We start from the raw sequence: 26,380 nt of genomic DNA on the forward strand, positions 1-26,380 counted from the left end.
GGAGGCAGCATACATTTGGTAACATATATACCTTCTCCCAGTTTCTCAAACAGTAATCTCGGTGCTGCTGTGAAGGGATTTTGCAGATGTACTTAAAGTCCCTATTCAGTTGATTTAAAGTTAATTAAAAAGATTATCCTGGGAGGATCGAACTTAACCAACTGGAAGCCCTTTAAAAGAGGATTTAGGCCTTTCCTAAGCTCAGAGACTTCAAAAATCAGATAGGTGTGAACTGCTCTCCCTTCCTCTTAGATTTCCCTTCCTGACTGCCTGCTTTGTAGACTTCTCACATTTACATAAACCAATTCCTCATAATAAATTCATTCATGCACACATATATATGATCTACTTGTGCTTCTCTGGTTGAACCCTGATTGATACACCAGTGAAAAACATGACTCTTCCAGATGATGCTGATCATGTTTAGCACGTTTTCTATATAAGGGGGAAGGAATTTGGTAACAATTCAGAATGTTCTCACATAAAGTAATTCAAATTAAAATGTATTGTTGTATAGAGGTTTATGTGGAAAATTCACCAATGAAGAATCCTCATTCTCTGATGCCAGAAAAATTATAATGAGATATTACCATAATACTTTTAAAGAGTATATAAATTGACCAAAATGGGGGATAGAAGCATAACAAATAAGGTATCAGTGGCTGAGAGAGTTCAAAAAGCCGAGAGGCTACTCTGCAGGTCACCCTTAAGTAAGCTTCAGTTAGACACTGCTACCTGACATAACTTGCCAAATCCCAACCAAAACCATTCCTGCCAACCCTAAAGAATACCTAGGGCATTATGTAAGATTCTACGAAGGTTCCATGCACTAGGGTAACGTTCCAGTAACTTACAACTTCCAGATGGGTCCCGGGACCAAGTAACTCCTGAAATGCAGAGGGGCTAGCCTCTCCAGAATATTAGTTAGTTCCATCCCCCAGCCCATATCATTAACAGCCCCTTCCAACATGAAAAAGGTATAGCCCAAATAATACCCCTAAAGACTGAAAGGTCAAAGATGATGGTGGAGCTATACAGAGAAAGTCAGGTTTAACAAATGAGTATGAGTGCTGAATCAATATACTGATATCGCTTTTAGTCTCCAGTACTTCAGAGTAGCTAGAAATAAAAACCTAAAACTGTAGAATTGTAACCCATACCAAACTCTGAAATCTGTTCTACAACTAACTATTGCAATCAATGTACTTTGTTTTTATTTTATATTTGGCATGAACAGGCTCCAGGAATTGAACCTAGGTGTCCTGCTTTTCAGACAAGAATTCTACCATGGAGCTACCAGGGAAGCACAATCAATGTACTTTGAAATGTATTGCTTTTTTGTATATATGTTATTTTTCACAAAAAAAAAAAAAAAAAAAAGAGAAGAGTATAATAGAGAAGATAGGATTTAACAAATGAATATAACTGCTCAATCAATATATTGATATTTCTTTTGGTCTCCAGTGTCTTGGAGCAGCTAAAAGAAAAAATGAAAAATTGTGGAACTGCAACCCATACCAAACTTTAAATCTGCTGTATAACTACTTGTTAAAATGTACTTGGAAATTTACTGGTTTTTTTGTATAAATGTTATTTTTCACACACACACACACAAAAAGTTAAAAAAAAAAAAAAACACATGGAAAAAAGCAGGGTCGGTATTCTCACAAGCAAATTAAAAAAAGAGTGCATAAACTTTCTGTCTCTTACCTGATTATTATCTGGGTGTGATGTGGTAAAATATCCTTAATCTTCACAAAGACATTGAAGCTACACCAAACATTGGCTACTTTATCCTTAAAAGAGATTCGTTAAATTGTTAATTTTACATTCCTGTATAATTAAAAGAAATACTAAACCCCACTAAGCGCAGTCCATAATCTCTAAGTAAATAAACTACTGCAACATGTGAAGCTTTTATTCACAATTTGCTAAGTTGATTAAACTCTTCAATGAATAAACATATACACAACATACAAAATAACATATGCACACACATACTCAAGCATTTATTATTATTAGTGAAACTCATCTCTACACAGCTGCCTGACTCACAGCTGTGCAGATATAATATCAAGAAAGTAACTACCACTGACTATTACACCATCCTTCTTCCTCTGCTGAATCAAAGAAAATGCTCTTCAGATTTTGAGGGTCACAAGTGAATGAAGACCTGCAACCCATCAAACATATATGATACTCACTTATATAATTATCATGGTAATTACCATTTTTGAAATGGAAGGCAACTCAGTTTATATGCAAAATTAAACTTTTCTTTATATAGATGTTAAAAGTTAGACGTGTATTTTTAAAAAATTAGGAGCACAAATTTTGAAGTTCAAATCACTGCTCTTCCACGTATTACTACAAGAATCTCTGAACTCAGCTTTCTTATGTTGTAAATAGTGATAATAAAAACCATCTCACGGAGCTATTGTAAACATCAACTGAAATTACATGTGAAGTATCTGGTACCTAGCAAGCGACAGTGAAAATCATAGTGATCACTTATTATGATCAGTAATAGCACCATCATCATCCCCACTAACACACAATCACAATTTCTTATTCTTTCACAACACCAAACTTTTCCTTAGTCTCTTTGAAAATGCAGGTTCTGTTTCCTTATATCCAATGAAAGATCTTCTGTAGTAATTTATATATTCAAAAATTAGAAAGACATATATGTTTTTCTAATTCTTTTTAAATGAAATGTTTATTCAAAAGTAAATTGCCTATAAAACGCTGTCTCTAACTTTGTTAAAAGGCCTTTTCATTTCAGAAAAATGGTTTGTTTAATTTAATAACTAAATCCAACTCATCAAATTATTCATGTAATAAAAGATGAACAAGAGTGATTAAGCTGGCATTAAATGAAATGAAAGATTCTCATTAAAAATTACTGTGAGGAGGTTATATATCTCACAAGGAATTATGAGATCTTCCTGAAGCAAACATGATTATTAGTTTAACAAATAATTTTCTGAGACTAAAAAAAGAATATAAACCAAAACATTACAGAGCTGTTAACTGTGTAGCTGCAACTTCTCATACTGTCTTTCATTATATTATATATATATATACACAACTGAATTATGAACCTGATAATGACATAAATATATTTTCTATTCATATAATGTACCAGAAAATGCCAGCTGAGCTAGGGTTTATAACTAGACTAAATAACTGGCAAGAAATGACTGCAGGAAGAAAGTAGCTGAAATTACTACTCCTTGTGTATTTTCTACATGAAATCCCCAAATGGCATAGTGAAAGCACTGTAACAAAAAACAGTGAAAGTTTTTAAACATGCCTCAAATAATCCACGATCAACAGGGAAGAGTCTTCTTAGAACTTGGAGGGTTTGCTCCTTTTCTGTAAAGAATGGCAGCCAGCAGATAATGAAGGAAGCCACAACAGTACAAGCTAGCTTAATTAATAACACAAACCTAGAAAACAAATAAAGGCAAGCAGAAAGATAGGGAGAGGTTAATAATTCTGATAAATCAATCTGAATCTCAATGAATATAATAAATGCAGCTATGATAAATCTATACTATGATGTAGGTTTACAATGGGAGTCTATTCAAATCAGAGTGAAGATAGTCACAACTGTTAAGAAGTGCCATCGCCAACCTAATTAACATTTACGTTAGATGCCAATTCTATGGGAATAAGGGAATGCAACTAGGAGAAAAATATCAAATTGGGTGTATTTCTAATAAAGATAACATGTAATATGCTCTAAAAGATGAAATCCTATGGCAATATTCTAACAAGCCAATCTGTATTATCTCCACTGAATGTACACGGATTAAAAATCTCACTGATTATAAAGGTTTAAAAATGAAAGAATATAAAATGTGACAATCTCTTTCTTCCCACACACCCCACACACAGCCAATAGTTTAATAAGAAATCACCAAAAGGCAAACACAAGACAAGTTTCCTTGAGGTAATTATGCCAAATAAATTCTTTTATATAACTTTTTGAATTCTGGTGTTTAAAAGCCACTCACCCCTTTCCTTTCAGGCCTTTTTTAAAACACTTGCCAAGTAAAAAACAAAAAAATGGCAATGAATGGTAAAGTTCCATCTGTTTATAATTTATAGCTAAGCAAAATGCCAGTGACCCTAGCAGGTCCCAGTCACAAGATACTCCTAGAACACCCCACAAAGCAAAGCCAAGACTCACAGAATTATATATGTTCCCATGTCAAGGAAATTATCTCAATAATTAAAAAAAACTGATCTTGCATCTTATAAAAATATTTCTTATGTGATAATACGTACAATAAAAGCTATTCCTATACAAAAACCGAAAGTTCTAAAGTGATAAACATATTTGAATGATATATAATGGACTCAAATCTATTAAATCTATTGCTAACAGAGCAACTGATGTGTTTAGATTTAAAAGAACTGTAAATAGTAAATACATAGCTTTGTTTCTATTAGGCCTCTTCCTAACATTATATAACATATCAAAATCTAAATAGTAAATCAATTCTGCAAAGTTTAAAAAAACACCTTTCTCTGTGATATTGTATTTCCTCTAAAATATGCATGAATAATATAAATGAATATGTGCTTGATTAGCAATTAATAACATTGTTATATTAAAACATCACAATTAGATTTTCTATCAAAATGGTGACCGAGCATTCTACCTCCTTTTCTTTCTGAGACCCCTTTAAAATGGTAAGAAATTAAAAAGGTATAAATTCATAAAGAGAACAGGAGAGCAGGCTGTAATAGATCAGAATGATTTAAACATATTTCTGGAAGTTAAAAAGGGGTTAGAGAAGTGGTAACAAATGAAATAGAGTGGAAGAAGCTCACAGCTTTAGAAAATGTAAGAGGCTCTAGTCAAGCAAGGAACCAGTCCAACATCTCTGGAAACTTTGGAAAAATCAAGAAGGTTGGAGTGCTTATGGGTGCACGGGTGTTTCAGTGGTAGAATGTTCGCCTACCATGCTGGAGACACAGGTTTGAGGTTCAATTTCCAGTCGAGCCACCCGCCCCCCGACCCTGAAAAAAAACAGAGTGCTTAAGTAACATGAAGAAAAGAAAACAAGGGGAGGAACTGAAAAAAATTCCTAGACAGAGAAGTCAAACCTCACCCCAGACTTGTCAAAAATTTCCTGGCAGCCAAAGATTTACCCCCGGCAGTAAAAGAAAGAATAATTCTCCAAAAACAATGTAATAAACTATCCAAAGCAACTAGTGTAGTGTTAAGTACTATAGCATAAAACCCTCTACATTCTGGCACTGAGGATCGCAAAGTATACCTGCTGCACTGGTTTGAAAGGATTATGTATTCTAGAAAAGCCAGGTTTTAATCCTGATCCAATCTTTGTGGGGACAACTGTTTCTTTTAATCCCTAATCAGTACTATAGGCTGGAAACTCGATTAGATTATCTCCACAGAGATGTGACTCACCCAATTGTGAGTATTAAACTTCGATTAGAGGGAGATGTGACCATCCCAGCTGGGTCCTGATTAGTTTACTGGAATCCTTTAAAAGAGGAAGCATTTTGGGAAAGTTTCAGAACGATGAGAGAGCCACCAGAGAGTGACGAGAACAAAGAGAGCCCATGCAGCCAGAGACCTTTAGAGATGAAGAAGGAAAACACCCCCAGGAAAGCTTCATGAAACAAGAAGCCTGGGAGAAAGCTAGTAGTGGACGTTGCCATGTTTGTCGTGTGCCTTTCCAGCTGACAGAGAAACCCTGAATGTCATCAGCCTTCTTGAATCAAGGTATCTTTCCCTCATGCCTTAGATTGAACTTGCTTTAATTTGAACATTTTCCTGGGCTTAGAACTGTAAACTAGCAACTCAATAAATTCCGCTTTTTAAAAGCCCCTCCTTTTCTGGTAGATCACATTCCGGTAGCTAGAAAACTACAACACCTGCCTAGTTACCCAACACACAGAATTCAAATGCAGGTTTTTCTACTGTCTTATTCTTAAATAAGAATAGATACACCAGTATAGTACAAAGAGTGAACCCTATTGTAAACAATGGATTATACTTAACACAATTAATTATAAAAACGTTCTTTCATGAGTTGTAACAGTTGTACTACACTAATGCAAGGTATTAATAATAGTCTGCATTTTATGCATGACTTTTCTGCAAATCTATAACCTCTCAATTAAAAGAACAGATACACAGGGTCAAGTAGATACTTAAGGAAAACTTATAACATGAGAGAAAATGACTAAAATGAAAAGGGGAAAAAATTGCCCTGGAAAAATGGAAATAATTGGGGGAACAGCAAAGAACCTTACAAAAAACAAAAAAAGAGAGAGAGAGAGAGAGCAAACTCTAGTTAGAAATGAAAAAATATGGTTATCAAAACAAATGAAATTTAACAGAAGTGTCAGAAGGAAAAGTTAAATAATCTTCCAAGTTACAAAATAAAAAGAGAAAAAGATACTCAAGAAAGAGATAAAAGATTTCATAACTGACTAATAAATTCAAAGAAGTTAGAAAATTATCAAAGAAATAATAGAAGAGAATTCCCAGAGCTAAAGGACATGAGTCTTCAAAGTAAACAAACCCACGGTATCAAAATAAATTAATGTAAAATACCTATACCTAAACAATAAAATTTCAGTGCCCAAGGGGTAAATTATAGCAGCAGCAATGACAATAAAGTAACAAATAATTATATGCTTTACAAATATTGACTTACTAAATTCTCAAAACAAGCTTACAAAATAAGGGCTACCATTATCACCACTTTACAAAAGAGAAGAGTAAAGTACAGTGGAAAAGAAATATATCTCCACAAAATGGCATAATCCCCAAGATTCCAGAGTTAAATTCACTGGAAATATCACTACAAATCTAGCAAAATGATTAAAATGAAAATTACTGGCATATGATAAAGATATAGAGCCCTAGAATTCTTACACCACTGCTGATGGGTGTTTAATTAGTACACTCGTGCTTATAAACAATTTGAGATAATCTAAAATTGAACATGTGTCCACCCTATTACTCAGCAATTCCACTCATAAAAATATATGTGCACAAAGTGGTAACTGCAAGAATGTTCATAGCAGTATTATTCACCATTGCCAAAAAATAGGAACAACATAGTTGCCCATCAGTCCATGAAAGTGAACAACTATATCTACACACAACTACATGAATAATTCTAACAAAATGTTGAACCGAAGACATGAGACACTAAGGAATACCTAACATCTTGCTCCACTGATAAAAAGTTCAAAAAAAGGGAAAAACTAAATTGCATTGTTAATTTACAGACATCTTTGGAAAACAGGAAGGAGAAGTATATTAGAGCTATACAAGGGTAGTTTTTTGAATACAGCAGTGTTCTATTTCTTAACAAAGGCCTGCCAATTCACTGAGTTGCACAATTAAGTTTTGTGTACATTTCTGTGTGAGTGCTATATTTAAAAAGACAGTTTTAACAGCATGGTACCAGCACAAAGATAGAAGTGTTGACTTCTAGCAAATGAAGAAGTACAGAGATAGACCACCATATCTATGGTCAATTAATCTTTGACAAGGCCCCCCAATTCACTGAATTGGGACAGAAAAGTCTTTTCAATAAACAGGCATGAAGAATTGGATATCAATAGCCAAAAGAATAAAAGAAGACCCAAGCCTTACACCCTACACAAAAATTAATTCAAAATGGATCAAAGACCTAAATATAAGAGCCAGTACCATAAAAGTTCTAGAAGAAAATACAGGGAAATGCTTCTAAAGCAAGTCATGTTTCGGTCACTTTGCAGTTGCCAAAAGCCACCTCACATACTGTAAAATGCATGTGTATGGTTTCCTAAACTGTTTTAGAATTTCCCTTAACAATCTCAACAACCCTCTTTTGCTCCCCGTCTCTGGTGCCATGCACTGACAACTGCAGTCACCGGCTGAGGATATTCCACAGCAGTGGCATGTCCATGCCCACTGATACTTTGGAAAATGGTGCACAGAAGATTAGGACACTGCGGTGTGACATACATACGTTGGAAGACTTCCAAGAAGTATGATTCAGTCTGAGCCTCACCACATCCTCCACAAACTTATTTTCATATTCTCTATGTAGAAGAACAGATTTTAAAGTACAAGCCAAATGACTTTCATTGGCAGGACTGATACACAAAAGTAACTTAACGAAAAGATACTTGGGTTACTGATTAAACAGATAAGTTTTAATACTTTTCATTTTAAATCGGTAATTGAATATGGCCGATTTCTACTGGGTTTAAATTGTGGAGCTTTCATATCTACTGTAATTTACTCTTTAAATATTTTTTTTTTACTTAGTAACAAGTTCTTTTTATGTGGTTGGCAACAAACCAGCAACGCTTTAGAAGTGTCATAAAACTTGTTCTTTGAGAACTGGAAAAGTTCATTCATATTCTACTCTAAAAGCATATTCACTTCCATCAAGAATCTGTGTAGAGGAATAATCTGCATTTATTTAACATAAACTTGAGTTGTAGTGATCTTTAAATAATTGGGCAAAATCTGATATTACCCTGTAAAGTTATTGATTTTGGTAGATCATCTGACTCAGGTATTAATGAAAGAATATGAATTTGAGTGTTTTTAAATTGAACAATTTTATGCTGTCACAAAAGTGGTTTTTCTGCTATTGTTTACTAGGTTTAATTTCCCAATGCATTGGTCTGAAGGGACAGAAAATCTAAACTAATTTAGTTATCAGATGGAGGTATGTTTCCTGTGATGAAGATGACACAGATGCCATTAGAGTTTTGTGAATCAGCTAGGGTTTTTTCACTGTTTAAAATAAAAAATAAAATGCAGGGCATAAAGTTAGTTCAGCGGTAGAATTCTTGCCTGCCATGCAGGAGACCCAGGTTCAATTCCCAGTCCCTCCACTTCCCACCCGCCCACCAAAAAAAACAAAAAGCAAATTAAACAAACAAAAATTCAACAAATGGTGCTGCAGTAAGGGGGCACTCACATGGAAAAATAATGAAATGTGACCCCACCATACAGCATATCAAAAATAAAAAATAAAAAATAGCAGGTGTGCATTTATTTAAAATATATGTATCTGCAAGGTGGAACCCCTTTAAAGAGCGAACATTGTCTTGTATCTAAAGTGGATACAAATGTACGTTTAAACTGTAAGATTTTTACTTGCTAAGGAATCTGTTTTAATATAATGGTTTGGTCTCTGATTATATACATGTTTTATAAATTTTAGAATCAATTTCTCTTTAAAGTGACTCAGATTTTTCAACTCTTTTGTACAGAAAACTGAGGTGAAATTCATTGTACCTTTTTTTCTTTATCCAATTTTTGAGTTAAAGCTTTACATGGTAACTGCATCCCGTTCAGACATCATAGTCTAAATTTTTGAAAGTGTGTGGTATTCACTAAAAGTAGGAAGAACAAAATCAAAACTAATTAAGGTCACAAACTTTGATGACACTCTTAAAGTTCAAATCTTCTTGATGTTACGAATTGTACTCCTGGTTTAGTTTCTTCTGGATTCTCCGTAGTTACTGACGGTTGCCTAAAAGTTTGCGCACATTAAGATGAACTACTATGACATTCATCTTTCCTCTTGCATTCTCAATGCAAGTGGTCATTTTTAGGTGAACATCAGCATCAAGTGGTGCAAATCTACATATGTATTTGCTTGATTCAGTTTGTCGTGACCTTATGGTTTTTGAACTGGAATTGCACTACTTCACAGATAAAGGAAACTATATTGCTGTACTTTTAAGTTTTCAAAGCACTGTTTTAAATTGTATTGTTTTAAAAAAAATTGTATTGTTTTTATTTTTTTTAATTCAGTTAAAAAAAGACTAAAATGTTCTTTAAGGTCTCTAAATGGGTTCCTAATTTTATATATGGGCTTAGGTTTTGTAACCAATAAAAAAAGTTGCTATCAAATATGATAAAAAAAAGAAATCAAATGCTTCTGTGACTCAAGGGCTATGAAGAGGCAGCCAACTCAATGGGAGAAAACATTTGGAAATCACATATTGGATACAAGATTTGATATCCTGTATACATAAAGAAATCATACAACTCAACAACATAAAACCAAACAACCCAATTATAAAATGGACAAAGGAAATGAATAGACATTTTTCCAAAGAGCAAATACAAATGGCTGAAAGCACATGAAGAGATGCTCATCTTCATTAGCTATAAGGGAAATGTAAATCAAGACTACAAGTTACCATCTCATACCTATAAGAATGGCTGCTATTAAACAGAAAACTGGAGAGGACGTAGAGTAATTGGGACACTTAATCACTGCTGGTGGGAATGTATCATGGTATAACCTCTGTGGAAGACAGTTTGGCGGTTTCTCAGAAAACCAAATATTGAGTTGCCCTATGACCCAGTGTGCTAGTTTGAAAGTATTATGTACCCCAGAAAAGCCATATTTTAATCATGATCCAATCTTATGGGAATAGTCATTTCTTTTAGTCTTAATTCAATACTGTAGATTGGAAACTTTTGAATGGGTGGTCTCCATGGAGATGTGACCCATCCAATCGTGGGTGTGAACTGTGATTAGATGGAGATATGACTCTACCCATTGCAGGTGGGTCTTGATTAGTTTATTGGAATCCTTTGGAAAAGGAAACTTTTTGGAGAGAGTCAGAAACAAGAGAAGCCTCAGAGCTGATACAGCCCAGAAATGACATGGATGACAACACTTGAAATGTGTCAGGCTGAGGAGCAGAAAAAAATAAATATTAAAAGTGAAAATAGCCTAAGACAGCTATGGATCACCATCAAGCACATCGGTATGCACACTGTGGAGCCACAGAAAGGGACAAAGAAGGAATATTCAAAGAAATAATGAAAGAAGACTTCTCAAACTTAGCAAAAAAATGTGAATATTCACATCCAAGAAGCTCAGACAACACCAAAGAAGATAACAAAAACACACCTGGTCATATATTAATTACACTGTCAAATGCTAAGGATAAGGACAGAGTTATGAAAGTGGCAAGAGAAAAGCAGTGCAATACATACAAAGAAGTTCCAATTAGATTCAGTGCCAATTTTTCACAAGAAACCATGGAGGCAAGAAATCTGCGGGCTGAAATACAAAAGTGCTGAAAAAAAACAACTGCCAGCCAAAAATTTATTTATTTTTTTGTATGCTGTATTATAGAGGTCACATTTCATTCTTTTTCATGTGACTATCCCATTATTGCAGCACCATTTGTTGAATTCTTTTTGGGGGGGGGAGAAAGGAGGAAAGTACACATGCCAGGAATCAAACCCAGGTCTCCTGAATGGCAGATGAGAATTCTACCATTGAACTACCTTTGCACCCCCAGCCAGGAATTTTATATATGATAAAATTCTCTTTAAAAAGTGAGAGATTAAGATATTCTCAGATAAACAAAGCCCACTAGATCTGTCCTATAAGAAATGCTAAAGGAAATTCTTCAAATTGAAAGGAAAGAACACTAAACAGTGGTTCAAAACAGCATAAAGAAATAAAGACCTACCTGTGGTAAAGGGAACCATTGGGTAATTATAAATGCCAGTATTTCTGTATTGTATAATACTGTTTGGTATATAACTCCACTTCTTACTTCCTACAATTGATAAAATGCAAATGTATAAAAAGTAATAACTCTACGTTTTGGGACATACACTGTATAATGTGTAAGTGATAGCAAGTACAAAAAAAAATGGTGATTGCACAGAGGGGTATAGGAAATGTATATGTGCATGCTATTGAAGTTAAGCTGGTATCAAACCAAATGTGATTGTTATATATTTAGGTTGTTAAATTTTAACCCCATGGTAACCACAAGGAAAATAGATGAAAAATGTATCAAGACAAAATAAAAAGGCACTCAATATGGCACAACAGCTAATAAACAAATTCACCAACATGGTGGGGTACAAAATCAACATGCAAAAATCAATAGTGTTTCTTTCTATACACAAGCAATGAACAAAGAAGAAATCAAGAAAAATAGCCATTCACAATTGCAACTAAAAGAATCAAATATCCAGGAATAAATCTTACTAAGGATGTAAAGGCTTGTACAGAAAAGACAAAATACTGCTAAAAAGAAATTTTAAAAGACCTAAATAAAAGGAAGGATATTCTGTGCTCATGGATAAGAAGACTAAATATTAAAATGTCAATACTACCCAAAGCAATTTATAGATTTAAAGTAATCCCAATAAAAAAATTCCAACAACCTTCTTTAGAGAAAGGGAAAAGCGAATCACCAAATATATACGGAAGAGTAATGGGCCTCAAATAGCTAAAGCTATCTTGAGAAAAAGAATGAAGATGGAGGATTCATACTTCCCAATCTTAAATCTTATTAAAAAGCCACAGTCATCAAGGCACAAAGACAGAAATATAGACCAACAGAATAGAACTGAGAGCTCAGAAATCAACCTCATGTTCATGGTCAACTGATTTTTGACAAGGGGGCAAAAACTATTCCTATTGGGAAAGTCTCTTCAACAACTAGTATTGGGAAAACTGAATCTCTATTTCCGGGAAAAAAAAAAAGTGGACCCCTACCTCGCACCATATGAAAAAATAAACTCAAAATGGATCAAAGTCCTTAACATAAGAGCTAGAACTATCAAATTCCTCAAAGAAAATTTAGGGACACATCCTCAGGGCCTTGTGTTAAGAAATGGTTTCTTAGATTTTTACACCCAAGGCACAAGCAACAAAATAAAAAATAGATAAATGGGACCTCATTAAAATTAAAAACTTTTGTTTTTCAAAGGGCTTTATCATGAAAGTAAAATGACAATTTACACAATGGGAGAAAATATTTGGAAACCATGTATCTGATCAAGGCTTAATATATAGAATACAGAAAATCTGATGTTGTTTCAAATTAACAACAATAAAAAACAAACAACCCAACTTAAAAATGGACAAAAGCTTGAACAGATATCTCTCCAATGATATACAAATAGCCAGAAAGCATATGAAAAAGTGCTCAATATCATCAGTCATCAGTGAAACGCAAATCAAAACCATGAGATACCATTTCACATCCATCAGAATGGCTGCTATTGAAAAAACGGAAATTGCAAGTGTCAGAGAGGATGCAGAAAAATAGGAACACTGATTCACTGCTGGTGGCAGTGTAAAATAGAGCAACTGCTATGGAAGACAGCATGGTGGCTTCTCAGAAAGCTAAGTACAGAACTATCATATGACCCAGCAATGCCACTACTAGGTATATACACAAAAGAACTGAAAGTAGGGATTCAGATATTTGCACATCAATGTTCATAGCAGCATTATTCATAGTTGCCAAAAGACAAAAGCATAAATAAAATGTGGTATATACATACAATGGAATATTATTCAGCCGTAAAAAGGAATGAAGTCCTGATACATGCGACAACATGGATGAACCTTGAAGGCAACAGGTTGAGTGAAATAAACCAGATACAAAAGAACAAATATTGTGTTATCTCACTTGATTTGAAACTATTAAAATAAGTAAACTCATAGAGTCAGAATCCAGACTAAAGGTTACCAGGGAACAGAGTAGGGATAGAGAATGAGAAGTTAAGCCTTTAAGTGTACAGGGTTCCTATTTGGAAATGTTTTGGGAATGGGTGGTGGTGATAGTAGCACAACACTGTGAACACAATTAACAGCACTGAAATACAATTAAAAGAGGACATGATAGATTATAGATATATTAAAAAAAAACATAAAATCTACATAGCATTCAGTATTAGTTTCCCAAAGCTTCCTGGCTATCACTACCTTTAGAGAAATGTCTTCTTTTAGAACTCAACAAACTATATAAATGTTTTCCTTTTTTTTTTAGTATCAGATAACATTTATAAAAGACAGGACATATGTTAAACTTTTTTAGAATTAGGAAGACATAACTATATTAGGCACTCTTTACAGCTTCCCAAAAAGAGCTAATCAGTTACCAACATTTTGTTCTCAAGCCAAACAGGTATGAAAAGCATTTCTATCTTTAGTAAATACGTCCTTCATTCATCACATAAAAACTTGGTGAAAAGATTCTTTTTTAAAATTGTGAAAATAATTTACATAGCAAGCACCTAGCAAATAAGGCATTACTGGATGACAAAATTATATACATTTGAGACTAGATTTCCTAATATGCAGCTAATAACTTTATTTCTAAATTAGTAAAGGATACTGAAAATGTCCATAGTCGATAAGAATAAGGCCTGGATACAGCAAAATACATAGTATATTAGCAATCTGTAAAGAAAAATATTGTAAAATAAGAAAGTAATGTTACGTGAATCAAGATATGTAAAAGTATGATTTCATTTAACACAGTAGCAAATGTTCATCTTTTGCTAGGGTGTTATAACTTCCATGTATCAAAATTTTCCATCTGTTATAAAACAACTCTTTCAGGCATCAAAGTTTTCACAGAGGTGACTTAGGACACTTCAGTAAAAATGAAAAAGTATTTGTCAGAAGAAGCACTTTCAGATACACAAATCAAAGAAGTTGATTTAACGATTAAACTATCTAAAATGACCAAAGAGTATTTGATAACTACGAATGAGAATATATACAGTGACATTTCAAAATGCCTTTATTTCAGTCATTTACACAAGCCTGCTCAAAAAGTCACAGACTCACCAGTTAAGTAATAAATTTAGCATGCTGTGTAATTCAGCATTACATAATTTTTTAATTTCAGTACATCTTGTAACAGAGCATTAAGGATAATTACTGTAAGAGAAGATGTTTTCAAAATGAAAGTTAATTATTAGAGATATACTATTTCTCCATTTTTTCTGTTTCCAAAAGCATGGCTTCCATAAGCTCTACTATACTTAATAGTCAAGGTAAAAAAGAAAACATTTCAGAGATGTAATGTCAAGTTGTCTTAAAACTTACCTTTTTCTTAGTTGAGGTTTCTTTTAAACAGTAACAGTACAAAATCACTGCAGGTATATAAATCAGCAAATCAGCAATAAAAACTGAAAAAACAAGCAAATAATTCTAGGTATGAACCCATCAGGATCTACAAGAACTCATTAATTATCTGACTCCCTCTAGCCTTGGTGGAAAATTTTATTAACACAAGAGTCCTAACCATTCTGAAAAAGCCCTTTATATAGCTACCCTTTTTATTCCCTTCACTTTTGACAAATTTCAACAAATACAGTACTCTTATCTTAACTTTCTCTAATAAAATCACACATTAAAAGTAAGTATACATATCCAAAGTTAATTCTCATCTTGTTTTGACATGGGCTTACAGATTAAGAATATTCAAAGCAAGGTAAGACACATGTTTTCTCAACATCCACATACTCCAAATTTTCCGATGTAAAAAGAATTCAAATGTGGCCATACATACAAAAAACTTTTTTAAACGTTAATGTTCATAAAATATAAATAAACTTTGCTAAATAATACACAGCGAGAACTTGAACAGCCCATATGAGGAAGAAACTACAAAATGTTAACCTCCTCCAAAAAATCAATTCATAATTCTGAATTGTTCAGTCACTTTAGAACAAAGAAAAGCAAATAAATTATATTCTTCCACAGTACAACAGAGCTGTCCAAAGAGCCCATTTTATCATAGTGTACCATATTAATATAATGTCTAGAATAAGGAAGGTGCAAGTAAACTTTCAGTATTAAGTGCTAAAATACCATGCTCAGTTCCCGAGCCCCATTTAAGATGACACTGACAAAATAGAACACATCCAAAGGAGTAAACAAGAGGCCTCAAATTTGACAGAGGTCATCTAAAAAATCCTATTCGACAGAAGTCACCTAAAAAACAACAAAAGTATTTAGGAAAGTTTAGTCTGAAGGAAAGATGACTTCAAATATCTGTAGGGTGTCAGGTATATAAGGGATGAGACTTGCTTTATGTGGCCTAGAGTAAATGACTGGTAGAAGTTCAATATAAGAAGGAAATGTTTAATGATTAGTGCTTTCTGAAAACAGACTGTCTCTAAAGGTTATGAGTTTCCTGAAAATACTGATATTGGCTCTGAAGCTAAAGAATCATGTGGTGAGTATGCAGTTTGCTGTATAAATGAGCCAAAGTTGGCCCCTATTCACTGACTCTGTGTGTTCCTTACTTCTTTACAGTGGACTAGGACTGTAAGGCCAAAAGCCTTTCAGCACCAAACTCAAATTCTTACACCTCCAGTTGTTTTAAACATAGCCCAAATGAGCAAGTTTTTAATTATTTAGAGCTACTGCTTTACATTATCCTGCAAAACACCCAACATCTGTTAGCCATAGATAAGACAAATCCTGGGACCATAAAGACCCCAAGCTGTTTCTGCCTCTCCAAAAGCTCTCTGACCCAGAGTCCTTGCCTTGCTCCTGACTACTTAGACACATAAGTCTCCTTCGGGGAGTTCTTTTGCCCTGCTTCTCCTGTGGGTGGTCCTTCACTGTGAAGCTTCTGGAAGATCTCCATTGAAAGGGAGCTGCCCCTCCCATGAAAATCTGTCCTATCCATCTGAATAAAGTCCAGGTGTTACTACTACTTTGTGGTCCAATCTTGTCCTTGATTAGCCCTGGAATCCTCAAACTCACAACACATAGAACACAGCTTAGAGAAGATTTAAGCACTGCAGGAAGGGAGCAGTGCAGGAAAGGGAAAGACAGACTGGATAGATTATTTCTTGGGCCTGAGATACCATAACTGGATGGACAGTAAAGAGAACAAATTCTGACTAAATTTAGACCAATTAAGGCACAGAGCTGCACTAGTATTAAGTATTAAGTCATGTAAGGCTTTTAAAGAAATCTAAGCTTATTATTTTCCAGCCCCTGAAGAGCACATGGCAAATGCTCAATAAATATTTGATTGTATTAATTTAGAAACCATGTACAATACAAAACTATAAAGTTTACTCTTAGGAAAAAGATGAAAAGGATGTGTAATTAGGATATCAAAATAACAGCCTAAATAACTAAAGCCTTGATATATAGCTATCTGACCTCAGATATCTGCCTCATTTCCTGTACCTCAGCTGCTCAGCTTAAAATAATAGCAGTAATATTTACTTCATATGGGTATTCAATGAATCACCTGAGATAATTCTTCCTTCCCTTTCATCTATTTTTTAGTTTATGTATACATCTGGTCATATATTCTATTTATGCATATGTATAGTTATATGATTTAAAAAATCAGAAAGTACAGTAATACCTTTTATCAATTTGTCCAAAGTTTTTTAAAAAACCAACTTTACACTCAATACCTATTGCTCTTTTACCTGTTGTACGCATGAAGAGCTTATGTGCCTGACTTTCATATCCACGTGATGTATGGAGAGCAATCCAGTCTGGATTTATAAACTTTGCCCTGTAAACCAAAGAATATATACATACAATTTATTCCTCTAGCACTTTCAGCAATAAGGACACCAAAGGACACATAAATTTATTTTGAGAATCACCCATGTCTCTTATAAAATGATAAAGTCATTGCTTAAGCTTTGATCTTTTGGTTTAATCATGTGAGACTTTAAGCTATATAACAGGGTCTGCCTTGCTCATCTTCCAACAAAGCCATGCAATGTGGAAGCTGAAACCTACTTTCATAGTTCCTGCAGTGTAAAAACAATCTGTTTCCTAAGCTGTATATAATCGATACTATGGAAATACTCAAACTCTGATAGTTATCTTTCTTACAACCTGATTTACAGGCACAGTGCATTATATAATCCCTAATTACAATACTGGCCACAACTAATCTCTCATTTATTCAATAAAGACAGATCACATTGCTTCATACTATATCAGCTAAGGCCATAAATATTTAGAGTTACATTAAGGAAGAAAAACTTACACATATGCACATAAAAGACTATGGTAAGCTGTAAGAGGTGGATAATCCAATCCCCAATACTGTAAATTGTTATCACTGGTGTTAAAATACCTGGACAAAAAAGAAAAAAAGAAAAGTACCATTCCATTAAGTAATATTCAAAAAACAGATTTACAATTTACCTTTCCTATTTTTCCTCCTTAAAAATATTTTGTGAACTCACAACTAAAACATGTTATTAATTAGAGTGGCTAAATAATTTATTGTCCAAACCAAGGCATTCTTGAGAATAAAAGAGAAAGCTATTAATTATTAAACCAAGGAGACTTCAGTCAACCAAAATGGTGGCAGAAGAAGCTCTAGGGTGCTATTCCTCTACAGAATCTTCAAACAACTTAGTAAAAACTGGCAGAGCCATCTTCCCTGCAACTGTAGAAAACAATTAAAGGGTTTCATTAACTGGACAAGTGCCAAATCAAGAAAATGCAGCTTTAAAAGCAGTCAGAGAAGTTTGTAATGAGCCTGGTGGTCCCTCCTCAACCCTCTCCACTGTGCAATGTGGCCAGACTGCATTCCCATTCTGAGTCCCTGGCCCTTTTTCAGATTTGAGCACAATGTAGTGCCTTCCTAATTTTTAAATTTATTACAAAGACATGGTAATCAAAATTTCTGGTACTAGCACAAGGAAAAATAAGTAGATCAATGGAACAGAGTTCAGAGTTCAGAAATAAACCCACACATCTATGGCCAACTGATTTTTGACAAAGGCACTAAGTCCACTCAATTGGGAAAGAAGAGCCTTCTCATCAAATTGTGCTGGAAAAGCATGATTATCCATATGCGAAAGAATGAAGGTGGACCCCCTACCTGGCTCCATTTACAAATATGATATGAAAATGGATCAAAGACCTAAATACAAGAATCAAAACTAATAAAAGACTCCTAGAAGAAAACACAGGGAAGCATCTTCAGGAAGTTGTGCTGGACAGTGGTTTCTTAAATTTTATATTAAAAACACAAGCAACAAAAGAAAAAGTAAATAAATGGACTTGAATACATTTTAAACTGCCTGTGCATTAAAGGACTTCACCATGATAGTAAAAAGACAAGCTACAGAATGAGAGATCATATTTAGAAAGTAATATCTAATAAGGGTTTAAGATACAAAATATATACAGAAATCTTACAACTCAAGAACAAAAAGGCAAATAAGCCAATTAAAAAATGGGCAAAAGACTTGAATAGACATTTCTCAAAAGACAATATGATAAAGCACATGTAAAGGTACTCAATATCATTAGCCATTAAGGAAACACAAATCAAAATCACAATGAGATACCATTTCACACCCACTAAAATGACTACTATTCAAAAAAGAAGAAAATTACAAGCACTGAAGAGGATGCTGAGAAACAGGAACATTCATTTAGTGTTGGCTGGGAATGTAAAATGGTGCAGTATAGGATTATACTTCTATACTTAATATTATACAATGGAAAATAGTATAGTATTGAGTATAGTATTATTATATGATCTAGCAACCCCATTTCTATGCATATACCCAGTACTGAAAGCTGGGACCTGAACAAATACTTGCACACCAAACATTATAGCAGTATTCACAATTACCAAAAGATGGTAGCACCCAAGTGTCCAACAACTGATGCATGGATAAACAAAATGTAGTTCATACAACGAATACTTATTCATATAAAAAGGAAAGCTGTGTTCCACCCTAAAAAGTGGATGACGGCATCATGCTGAATGAAGTAAGCCAGACACAACAAATTTGTATGATCTCACTTATATGAAATAATTAGAATAACCAAATTCACAATAAAAAACTGGAGTATAAATTACAGTAGCCAAGGTGACGGTGAGGGTAGGAGATAGGCAGGCAATGTTTCAACTGTACAGAGTTTCTGTTTGGGGTGACAGAAAAGCTTTTCTAATGGATGGTGGTGATAGTAGCACAACACTGAACATAATTAACAGCAGTGAATTATCTTTTTGAATGTTATTAAAAGGAGAAAATTTTATCTGTATTTTATGCATGATTGTTCTGTAAACCCTCAACATCTGACTGAAAACAAGGGGGAAGGGAAATTTTAGCTTGCATACATGTAGCTGCATAAATTTTTTTTAAAAACCATAGGACTGGGGGAAAAGGAGTATAACAAATATGGTATCAGTGGCTGAGAGACGCAAATAGAGTCAAGAGGCTAATATGGAAGTCACTCTTATGCAAGCGTCAGTTAGACACTGCAACCTATCATAATTTGCCAACCCCCAACCAAAAACATCCCAGCCAATCCTAAAGAACACCTAGGGCAATATATAAGATCTACAAAGGGACCATGCACTAGGGATAACTTTCCAGAAACCTACAACCTCCACATGGGTCCCTAAACCAGATAAGTCCTGCAGTCTAGAGGAACTGAGCCAGCCTCTCAAGAACAACAGCTAGTTCCATCTTCCTAATCCTTATTGTTGACAGCCACTTCCAACATGAAAGGGTTAGAAAGGGAATAGCCCAAATACCCTTAAGAGTGGGAGAAAGAGCAAAGGTAATGATGAAGTTATACACAGAAGGGTGGGGTTTAGCAAACAAATACGAGTGCTGAATCATTATACTGGCATTTATTTTGCCTCCAGTATCTTCAATCAGCTACAGGTAAAGACCTAAAGTTGTGGAATTGTAACCCATACCAAACTCTGAAATCAGTTCTACAACTAACTGCTGTGCTGTGCTTTGAAATTTATTGCTTTTTTGTATATATGAAATTTTTCACAAAAAAAATTTTAAAAAGTAATGATAAAAAATATATATTTCTTCTAGCCTCCAACGTTCTGGAGCAGCTAGAAGGATAACTCTGAGATGATGGTATGGTAACCCACAAAAAACTCTGGGATCCGTCCTGTAACTACTTGCTGAAGAGTACTATGAAAACTATTACTTTTTTCTTTCTTTGCTTTCTATACATGTTATACTAGGCAATAAAAAAAAAGTTAAAAAAAACAAACATAGGACTGTACAACATAAACAGCGAACCCTAATGTAAACATGAACTACAGTTACTAGTACAATTATAATATCCTTTCAGTTGTAACAAATGTACCATACTAATGCAAGATGTTAATAATGTGGGCACTCTGCATTTTCTGCATAATTTTTCTGTAAACCTGTAACTTCTCTAATAAAAAAAAAAATTAAGCCAGGACAATGGAAACAAACCAAAACTGGCCCAGGGAAACTAGGCCATATTTTCACTCTATTACTAGTAGCATTAATCAATGAGTAACACTAATAAAATGAAAAATATGTAACAAAAAAGATCATTTGTTTCTGGTAGTTTAACAAAAGACAGCAACAATATAAATCACAGTAGGAAAAAAATCATTATCAAAGAACACATAAAATTTGGTTTATGGAAAGAGAAATGCTTCCTAGAAAAGGCAGGCTTTTAATAAGACCTTATTTGAAAACAGCTTAAAAATGTCATGAATACAACCCAGAGTGAATCCTAAAGTAAACTATGGACTATAGTTAAAAGTATAACTAGACAGGACTAGGCATCAAGGGATTGAGAAAACGTTCTCGACCAAAGGGGGAAGAGAGAAATGAGATAAAATAAAGTGTCAGTGCTGAAAGATTTCAAACAGAATCGAGAGGTTATCCTGAAGGTTATTCTTACGAATTATACAGCTATCTCTTTTCAGTTTATGATATTTGGAGTGGCTACCTGAACTGTAGAGCTGTGTTCCAATAGCCACGTTTCTTGAAGATGATCGTATAATGATATAACTTTTACAATGTAACTGTGTGATTGTGAAAATCTTGTATTTGATGCTCCTTTTAACTAGGGTATGGAGAGATGAGTAAAAATGTGGATTAAAAATAAATAATAGGGGGAACAAAAGTTAAAATAAATTGGGTAGATGGAAATACTAGTGGTCAATGAGAGGGAGGGGTGAATTTTTTCTTTTTTACTTCTTTTTCTGGAGTGATGCAAATGCTCAAAACAATGATCATGGAATATACAACTATGTGATGATATTGTGCGCCACTGATTGTATACCATGTATGGAATGTTTGTATGTTAAGAATGTTTTGTGTTTGTATGTTGTTTTATTAACAAAAATATATTTTTTAAAAGTATAATTATAATAGTATCATTTTACCAATTGTAACAAAAGTACCACACTAATGCAAATGTTAATAATAAAGAAAACTGTGGAGAGGGTAATGGGAACTTTGTACTTTCTGCATGATTTTTCTGCAAACTTACAACTGCTCTAATAATAAAAACGAAATTAAAAAAGCAAACAATATATCTACCTTTATGCCAGTAACATGCCGTTTTGACCATTGTGGCTTCATAATATGCTTTACAGTCAGGCAATGTGAAACCTCCACGTCATTTTTCTTTCTCAAGATATTTTTAGCTATTCAGGGCACCCTTTCCTTCCAAATAAATTTGGTTATAGCTTTTCCTATTTCTGCAAAGTAAGTTGTTGGGATTTTTAACTGGTATTGCATTGAATCTATAAATCAGTTTGGGTAGAATGACATCTTAACTATATTTAGTCTTCCAATCCATGAACACAGCATGCCCTTTCATTTATTCAGGTCTTCCATGATTCCTTTTAGCAATTTCTTGTAATTTTCTGTGCATAGGTCTTTTGGATCCTTAAATTTATTTCTAAATATTAGATTCTTTTAGTTGCTATTATAAATGGAACTTTTTTCTTGATTCGATTGCTCATTTCTAGTGTATAGAAACGCTACTGATTTTGGGGTGTTGATCTTATACCCTGCCAATTTGCTGTACTCATTTATCAGCTCTAGTAATTTTGCTGTAGATTTTTCAGGATTTTTAGACATTTAGCATCATATCATCCGCAAACATGGACGTTTTACTTCTTCCTTTCCAATATGCATACCTTTCATTTCCTTTTCTTGTCTAATTGCTCTGGCTAGAATTTCCAGCACAATGCTGAATGGCAATGGTGACAGCGGACATCCTTGTCTTGTTCCTGATCTTAGAGGGAAAGTTTTAAGTCTTTCCCCATTGAGGATGATGTTCACTATGGATTTCTCATATATTCCCTTTATCATGTTGAGGAAGTTCCCTTCCATTCCTATCCTTGGAAGTGTTTTCATCAAGAAAGGATACTGAACTCTAACAAATGCCTTTTCTGCATCAATCAAGATGATCACGTGGTTTTTCCACTTTGACTTATTGATATAGTGCATTACATAAACTGATTTTCTTGTGTTGAACCAGTCTTGTATATCTAGAATAAATCCCCCTTGGTCATGGTTTATAATTCTTTCAATGTGCTGTTGGATTCGATTTACAAGTATTTTGTTGAGGATTTTTGCATCTATAATCATTAAAGAGTTTGTCTATAATTTTTTTTTCCTATAGTATTTTTGTCTGGCTTTGGTGCTAGGGTGATATTGGCTTCACAGAATGAGTTAGGTAGCTTTCCCTCCTGATAATTCTTTTTAAGAGTTTGAGCAGGATTGGTACTAATTATTTCTTAAATGCTTGGTATAATTCACATGTAAAGCCATCTGGTCCTGGACATTTCTTTTTTTTTTTTTTTTTTTTTTTTTTTAAAGGAAAGACAGAGAGAAGGAAGGAAGGATAGAAGGAAGGAAGGAAGGAAGAAAGGGAAACATCTTTTAAACATTTTCTTGTTTTTATTGTATTTTGTTTCTTTTGTTTTTGTTACATGGGCTGGGGCCGGGAATCGAACCGAGGTCCTCCGGCATAGCAGGCAAGCACTTTGCCCGCTGAGCCACGGCGGCCCGCCCTGGTCCTGGACATTTCTTTTGGGGGAGCTCCTTGATGACTGATTCAATCTCTTTAGTCTTTATTTGTGATTGGTTTGTTGAGGTTGTCTAACCCTAACCCTAACACCTAGGTGTTGAATGAAATGTCAGGAACAAAAAGACAAATATTATCATGCCTCAATCATATGGACTAATTATAATGTAAAAACTTGGTGAACTAAAGTCAAGAATATGGGTTATCAGGTTAGGGCCTATTGTAAAGGGTCCTTGATTGTAAACTCTTACAGCAGTCACATATATTCAGGAGGTGTAACTGGTACTTCTAAATTCTGAGATACTGAGCTGTTTATAACCTGGTCATTCCAAGAAACTTTGGGTATTTATGTGACAACTGAGACTCAGAGTTAGAGCTCTGAAGCTATGAAAGTCAGCAGTACCCCCTACAGGAACTGTTTAAAAGTTGAAAAAGTGATCAGACTTCAAGCAGAGATATGAATGAAACTACCTGGATACAGATATTGCAAACTGCCACAGTATACAAAGCCCCAAACAACAGTATTCCTGAAACCCCTAAAGAATACCCAGAGCTCTATCTGAGACTCTACAATAGTTGCACTCAATTTATTTTTCAGAAACCTAAAATCTCCAGATTGTTCCTATGTTAGATAAGCCCTGAAACCCAGAAGTAACAGTCTTTCCAAGAACATCTCCATCTCCCTACCCCATTATGTCAACACCCCTTCTCACCATGAGAAATTACAATGCTCCTTGTTCAAATATCCCTAAAGATTGCAAGAAGGATCATATGAAAGGGAGGAGCTGTAACAGAGAAGATAGGCTTTAACAAATGAGTATGACTACTGAATCATTATATTGATATTTCCTTTTAGTCTCTAGTGTTTAGAGCAGATAGAAGGAAATACTTGAAATTGTGGAACTGTAACTCATACCAAACTTTAAAGTTTGTTCTATAACTACATGTTAAAATGTACTTTGAAATCTCTCATTTTTCTACATACATGTTATATTTTACAATAAAAAATGTTTAAAATAAATGCTATTTGATATACTTAGGAATAAAGAAAAACCTGAAATTGATAAAACTGTCTACCAGAAACCTACAAGCATTATAGTTAATGGAGAAATAACAGATGCATACTCATTAAAGTCATGAACAAGATAAAGATGCCAATTACATTGTACTGGAGTTTATGGGCCAAGTGATAATAAATAAAGAGACAACCAGACATTATTTATAACTGTCTTCCTTGAAAATCCAAGCAAGTCCACTGAAAAACTATTAAAACTAGAAGAGAGTTCAAAAAAGTAGATGGCCATAAGATCAGTATTCAGAAGGTATAACTTTCTAACATACCACCATTAGCAGTTAAAAAATAGAGTAAAAAAAAAAATTCCCTTGACTCCTTATTACACTCAGAGTAAAAAAGTCCTAGATAACCTGGTCTCCTGATACTTCTTGAACCTCCTCTCTTACTAGTCTCCCCCTTGCTAAAAATGTTCCTGTTACACTGGCCTCTCTATTCCTTGAACATGCTTGGCGTGTTTCTATCTTAGTGGCTTTGCTGTATCTGTTCCCTGGTATCTGTGGGGATATATAGGTGTTTGAATAGCAAACTCTCCTTCAAGACTCTTCTCAAATTTTACCTTCTCAATATGGCCTATACTAATCACTACTGAATACTACAAGCTGCTCCAAAATCACACTGCATCCTATGGGAGCCAGGGTCAGGGAGAGAACATAACATCTATCTGTCCCCTTTCTGGTAGTGTTTTTGCAGTAACAATAGGAAGGGAATTAACATTTATTTAATAACTATTAAGAGCAAAGTACTTTTAGTTTGATACGCAAATTCAAATACCTATGCTTTAAAAATATATAAAATTCCCCTTAATGGAAGTTCCAAAAGAAAAGAGAGAATGGAGTAGCAAAACCTGTTGAGATTCAGAATAAGAATGAGAGCCTTTAATCCTGTATAGTTTAATGTAATGCCTGGATACATCCTAAAGTATATTAAGCAGATAATTAAAAAGTATTGGTAAAGTCCCTTGAGGGTTGGGAGAAAAAAATATAGAACTATTAATCTTTACCACTGGGGAAACTCCTGATACCGTTTTAAACATTAGAGAAACCTAAGTCAAAAGGCCAAGTCCTTGATCTTCAGGCTTGCTCTTGTGAAGCTTATGTATACAGTAGAGAAGCATAGCCAACCTACAGGTATACCTAAGAGTTACTTCCAGAGGGCCACTTTTGTTGTTCAGATGTGGCCCCTCTCTCTCTAAGCCCAACTCTGCTAGTGAAACCATTGCCTTCCCTTCTATGTGGGACATGACATCCAGGGAGGAAAGTTTCCCTGGCAGGGTGGGATATGACTCCCAGGGATGAGCCTGTCCCTGGCACCATGGGATCAACAGTCCTATCTTGACCAAAAGGGGGAAAAGAAGTGTAACAAATAAGGTATAAGTGGCAGAGAGAGTTCAAATAGAGTCGAGAGGCTACTCTGGAGGTCAATCTTACACAAGTTTCAGTTAGACATTGCTACCTGTCATAACTTGCCAAACCCCAACCAAAACCATTCCTGTCAACCCTAAAAAAATACCTAGAGCATTACATAAGATTCTATAAAAGTTCCATGCACTAGGGTAATTTTCCAGAAAACTACAACCTCCAGATGGCTCCCTGGACCTGATAAGTCCTGAAATGCAGAAGAGCCAGCCCTTCTAGAACAACAACTTGTTCCAGCCTCCTTC

The 26,380-nt window shown here is 34.5% G+C and overlaps 1 protein-coding gene across 6 annotated transcripts in view; it reads right to left on the reverse strand.

Annotated features, from left to right (window-relative positions):
- ALG6 (ALG6 alpha-1,3-glucosyltransferase) overlaps positions 1-26,380 on the reverse strand; it is a 60,884-nt gene that overhangs the window by 23,129 nt on the left and 11,375 nt on the right. For all 6 annotated transcript variants that reach the window (XM_077120743.1, XM_077120746.1, XM_077120745.1 and 3 more), the window contains 7 exons: positions 17,830-17,919; positions 17,255-17,343; positions 14,898-14,980; positions 14,179-14,243; positions 4,023-4,208; positions 3,317-3,452; positions 1,711-1,796 (listed from right to left, as the gene is read on the reverse strand). In XM_077120743.1, the coding sequence (XP_076976858.1) occupies positions 1,711-1,796; positions 3,317-3,452; positions 4,023-4,208; positions 14,179-14,243; positions 14,898-14,980; positions 17,255-17,343; positions 17,830-17,919 (735 nt within the window). The remainder of the gene's footprint in view (positions 1-1,710; positions 1,797-3,316; positions 3,453-4,022; positions 4,209-14,178; positions 14,244-14,897; positions 14,981-17,254; positions 17,344-17,829; positions 17,920-26,380) is intronic.

Source organism: Tamandua tetradactyla, chromosome 11 (genome assembly GCF_023851605.1).
Source record: "Tamandua tetradactyla isolate mTamTet1 chromosome 11, mTamTet1.pri, whole genome shotgun sequence".
Lineage (NCBI taxonomy): Eukaryota > Metazoa > Chordata > Mammalia > Pilosa > Myrmecophagidae > Tamandua > Tamandua tetradactyla.